This window comes from Phaseolus vulgaris, chromosome 7, assembly GCF_051622355.1.
Source record: "Phaseolus vulgaris cultivar YP4 chromosome 7, ASM5162235v1, whole genome shotgun sequence".
In the NCBI taxonomy this organism is placed as follows: Eukaryota; Viridiplantae; Streptophyta; class Magnoliopsida; order Fabales; family Fabaceae; genus Phaseolus; species Phaseolus vulgaris.
Genome location: NC_143504.1, coordinates 54470526 through 54475757, shown reverse-complemented (window position 1 = coordinate 54475757; position 5232 = coordinate 54470526). Strand labels below are relative to the sequence as shown.

The window sequence follows — 5232 nt, the reverse complement described above, 5'->3', positions numbered from 1 at the left end:
CTATTATTAATAAAATATTATAAAATAGTTTCTAAATTTGTATCTAAATTAGTTACCAAAGTTTTAGTTACTCATATTTTAGATTTTAAATTATTTTCTAAACGGATAATAAACACTAATTTAGAACATAAATAGTTAGCGGCTAAAATCTTGGTAGCTAATAGTTAAATATCAATTTAGAAACTATTTTATAAATTTTTATTAATAATAAAAACTATTTTAGGTACCAATAATTTTTTAATTTATAAGATGATCTCTAATTTAGTCAATATAGTAAAGTAAATATAGTAAGTAATAATTTTGGTTTCCAAAAATAGTTTTTATTTAATGATAATCTCAAAATATAGTTTCTATTTAATAATTTTCTTGCAGGGTATATTTATAATATTTATTCTCAATCTTTCTCTTTATTATTTTAGTGTTGATTTTTTATTATTTATATTATCTATCAAACATAAATAAATAAATATCATAATAAAAATTAAATTAAGTTATTTTAGATGAAAACCTAACATAAATAGAAAAATAATTTGAGTAAAGATTTTGTCTCAATCTGGGATATTACAGTATTAGATGATATAATAGTTTCCTTTATATAATAATAACAATATATTTATAGATTATTATTAAATGTCGTTTGATAAATTTAATTTCTTTTTAAAATGTAAAATATTGGATTTAATTTAGTAAAAATATATATAACAGATTTCTGTTTATATAATATAATAATCTATAACATTAATAAAAGATTCTCCTTTTCTGTGCATACAAATTTTTATTCTTTTATCATTTTTTTCTAAATTAAAAGAACTATTTACAAGAAAAAATATATAAAATAAATAAAAAAATATTTACAATGAAATTTTTAAAAATATTTATATTCATTTTTATAAAAAAATTCATAATTTCATAATATTTTTTAATTTCAGAATGTCTACACACATAGGGAAGAGATTGGTAATTTGATAAAATTTCACAATTTAATAAAACACCGCAGAATTTTCAAAACCTTCTTCTTTCTTGTGACAGAACTTATACTTTACATGTTAACGTTGTGACTTTAATTAATGTTTATGTCTAAAACATACATATAAGCATTGAAGGAACGGTTATATATTATTATTTATGAGTGGTGAGAAACAACTTTTGATCCTTTATTCCAACTTTATATTTCTTACCATAAATTTAAGTAATTTGATGTTTTACTTATTATTTTCTTCTTTCTTAATTAATTAATTTATTATTTATTTATTTTGTCCGCAGTCAAACCCTTACTGACTGAAGATACATATTATATTATCAGAAAGAGTAAATAAGCATTTCATAGATTCACCACTCATCATCATCCCTTTTCTTATTGTGTTGTAAATAGTTAATTAATGTTATTATTTTTAAAAGGAAAATCAAACTGAAACATAGTTTTCGGATCTTAGATTTTTTAAATATTACCACATAATCATTCTTAAAAAATATAATTTTATAAGTTTGTTTTCTCAAAAGATAAATCAAAGGAAAGAAATATGAAGATTCTTTACAAACTAAAATTTTCCCTTTTTACCAACCATTGCATCAGGTCTCATGAATTAGGAATCCTCATACTTTAGAGGATATTCTGATTTAGACCAAATATTGATAAAAATAGAAAGAAAATAAAAGAAAAACAAAACCAATCAATCAATCAGAGATTGTGACAAAACTGATATTCATGAACCACCGACCAGTAACAAGGTGCCACTTGACTGACAAGTAGAAGCATTTTCATATTTGTTATTTTTTTCCTCCACTTATATGTACTATGCGGAACACAACAAAACAACACATAACATACACACAATACAATCTTCTCTTGGTTGATTATTGTTGTTTCATCTATCACCATACTAATGTCTTCACGAGGCTTCATAGTTTATCTCCTATCTGCTTTTTCTTGTGTTGTTCTGTCTGCGCTTTTTTTCACCAACCATATCTATCATGGTCACAAAGCAACTTTGTTAGCCTCCAGTGTCTCTGGAACTCGTAGAGTTTGGCCTGTAAGCACTTTCCTTCTTTCAATATGTGATTTATGAACAAAAGGGTTAATGTTTGTCAACATGATGTAGTACGGTTTAATCATGTGAGACTTGTGCTGTGTCATATAGTATGTGCTGAGAAGTTCAATTACGGAACAAGATATGTCTTAGAAAAACAAGCATAATTGATTATATACTTTACAAAATTGTGAAGAAACTATGAAAAACAGAAGTGGTTACTTGTTGTTTCACTTTAACCATGAGAAGTTATTTGATTTTTTCCTACTATTAATGTATTCTAAATATTTGATGCTTCAAAAGATAGTTTTTTAGTTACAAGGAATCATTCTGAATTGTGTTGTGGTGTTTTGATTGTAGGATTTGCAGCCAAGTTGGAGACTTGTATTGGCGACGGTTATTGGGTTTCTTGGATCAGCATGTGGAACCGTTGGTGGGGTTGGAGGAGGAGGCATTTTCGTTCCTATGCTCAATCTGCTTCTTGGCTTTGATACTAAGTCTGCTGCTGCTCTTTCTAAATGTACACAATTAACACTTTCTCTTATGACTAACTTTCTGTACTTTGTGCTACTTTCTTGATTATGGGTTCTCAAAAAATGGTTGAAATTTATGGTCACATCTTAATCGTTGACTTGTTTGTTGTAAATGTTCAGGTATGATTATGGGGGCATCAGCATCATCTGTTTGGTTTAATGTGAGAGTGCACCATCCAACGAAAGAGGTGCCCATATTAGACTATGATCTGGCGCTTCTGTTTCAGCCTATGCTTATGCTTGGAATCACAGTTGGTGTTGCTCTCAGTGTTGTCTTCCCTTACTGGCTTATTACTGTTCTTATCATCATTCTATTTATAGGTGTGTGCAATAGAACCAATCTTTTTCTTTGAATGAATCAGTTATAGGCCATAGTTATAGAAGAGTGTCTTTGTCTCATTTAATATATCGGTTTTAATTTTTCTGCAGGGACTTCTTCAAGGTCTTTCTTCAAAGGAATCGGGATGTGGAGGGAAGAGACTATTTACAAGGTAAAAATTTCTTGATTTGAGGCTATGGACTTTAACTCTTTTAATTCATCAACCTAATTTTTTTACTCTTTGGGAAATAAGTCACTTGTAAGCTTTCCGTGTTTACTTTTTGTTTGCTTTTTTGCAGAAAGAAAAGACCAGGCAACGAGCGACCTTGATTAATTGCCATGATGAAGATAGGACAGGCATGTACAATTTAACAATATTATCTTTTCATGTCAATTAAAAGAGTAAATAGTACACAAAATTTTCTATTCACTAAGGATTTTCTCTGACTGAATTGAGTGTTGTTTTTGTTTTCTCAAATTGCAGTTAGAATCGAAACAAAATGTGAGCCTTTGATTCCTAAAGAAGAGAAGACAACTGTGGTATGTAAATGTCTGGCACATTTGACAAATTATTCAGTTTGGTTGATCAGAAATGAGTATGTAAATTTTGCTCACTTTACCTTCTTCACACCTAAAAACTGTTCAGGAAATTTTATGTCTCAACCTTAGGTGGAAGAGGATTGTTGTACTGGTTGTGGTGTGGGCTGGTTTCCTACTAGTTCAAGTCATCAAGGCAAGTGCCCCACCCTTCTTTCTTCTCTGTCACTCACATGTCTATTAATTGTGTTAATGTAATGTCTATTTTTGGTCTGCAGAATGATGTAGAGGCCTGCAGTTTATGGTATTGGGTGCTTTTTGGTTTGCAGGTTAGATTATAAAATAAGCAAAAACACATAAACTCAACTTATTATGTAGAGGGAGATTGAACTAATTTGCTTGCACTTGTTATTCTCTTTCTCTTCCAGTTTCCAATTGCACTTTTAGTGTTTGGATATGAAGCAGTGAAGTTGTACAGGGAGCACAAAAGGAGAATGAGCACAGGGAACTCGGAATGCATCTGTGGAGCTTCTATAGAATGGACTGTTGTGAACCTAGCATTTTGTGCAATATGTGGCATTGTAGGAGGAGTTGTGGGAGGCCTACTTGGTTCTGGAGGTGGATTTGTTTTGGGCCCTCTTCTTCTAGAGATTGGTGTCATCCCTCAGGTACATACATGTGCCCTTTCAATTGAACAAACACGGTTAAATTTGGATCTCAATTCAAGAAACTTAACTTGCAAGGTGTTTGATCACATCTTGTAGGTTGCTAGTGCAACAGCAACATTTGTGATGATGTTTTCCTCATCTTTGTCTGTGGTTGAATTCTATCTGCTCAAGAGGTTTCCCATTCCTTATGGTAATTTACATAAACTCTTCAGTCTTTAATCCTTTTTCTCAATTTGCTTGGCCAGTATACTAAAAATCTACAGCACTTTGATTTTAATGTTATCCTATTACTTTCATGATTATAACTATAGCCTATTTCCTTGTATTTCTTGCAGCATTATACCTCACCTCAGTTTCTATTTTGGCTGGCTTCTGGGGACAGTTCTTTGTGAGAAGAATTGTTGCATTTCTTGGGAGAGCATCACTCATTGTATTCATCCTCTCAGGTGTCATTTTTGCTAGCGCTCTCACAATGGGTAAAGCAAACCAACCTAAATTGTTGATAACATTTTTTTCTTATGAATGTAGTTAATACATTTTGCATGGAAGTGTCTGATTGTGACATTTTTCTTTCTTTCAGGTGTTGTTGGCATTGAGAACAGCATTGAAATGATCAACAACCACGAGTTCATGGGATTCTTGGGCTTCTGTTCCAGCCAGTGATATATCTTATCTTAGACTGCATGCAGTTTGCATAGCAAAAAAGAAAAATCCAATTTGGTGTGAAAATAAAGATGAAGTGTGTAGTACAATGGCACTAACAAATGTTGGTCAATGCCTAGTTGACCAACTGGAACATCAGTGTCAATAATAAGGCTTTGTGAGAGAATAAATCTGTGGATGAGTGTTAGCTCCTCGCTAACACATGTCATGTCACAGTGCTTTCAGTTTTATTAAATTTGCATGGAGAAAAATAAATAATGGAAATGATATCAGTTTGTTTTATATGTTTGGATGTTGAAAAGATGAAGATACCTCTGCAGACATTCTCATGTAAAATGAGTGGATCATCTTAAAATATCAGTATCTGCCCAATATGCTTTAAGACTTATTGGAACATCAATATATAAATTATAAAACTATTTAGATATTTATCTCTTCAATTTGCAACCATATCTGGTGGACCAAATTTGTTGAGGTTCATAACT

General features: G+C 30.8%; 1 protein-coding gene across 1 annotated transcript; it reads left to right on the top strand.

The window, feature by feature from the left end:
• Window positions 1-1701: 1701 nt before the first annotated feature.
• LOC137830306 (Sulfite exporter TauE/SafE family protein) lies at window positions 1702-5031 on the top strand. The gene is made up of 12 exons (XM_068637570.1): window positions 1702-2030; window positions 2388-2547; window positions 2681-2881; window positions 2990-3051; window positions 3179-3236; window positions 3364-3419; window positions 3526-3612; window positions 3695-3745; window positions 3845-4084; window positions 4181-4274; window positions 4420-4560; window positions 4665-5031. The coding sequence occupies exons 1-12, from the start codon at window positions 1884-1886 to the stop codon at window positions 4745-4747; spliced, it is 1380 nt and encodes a 459-aa protein (XP_068493671.1). The 5' UTR covers window positions 1702-1883; the 3' UTR covers window positions 4748-5031.
• Window positions 5032-5232: the final 201 nt, after the last annotated feature.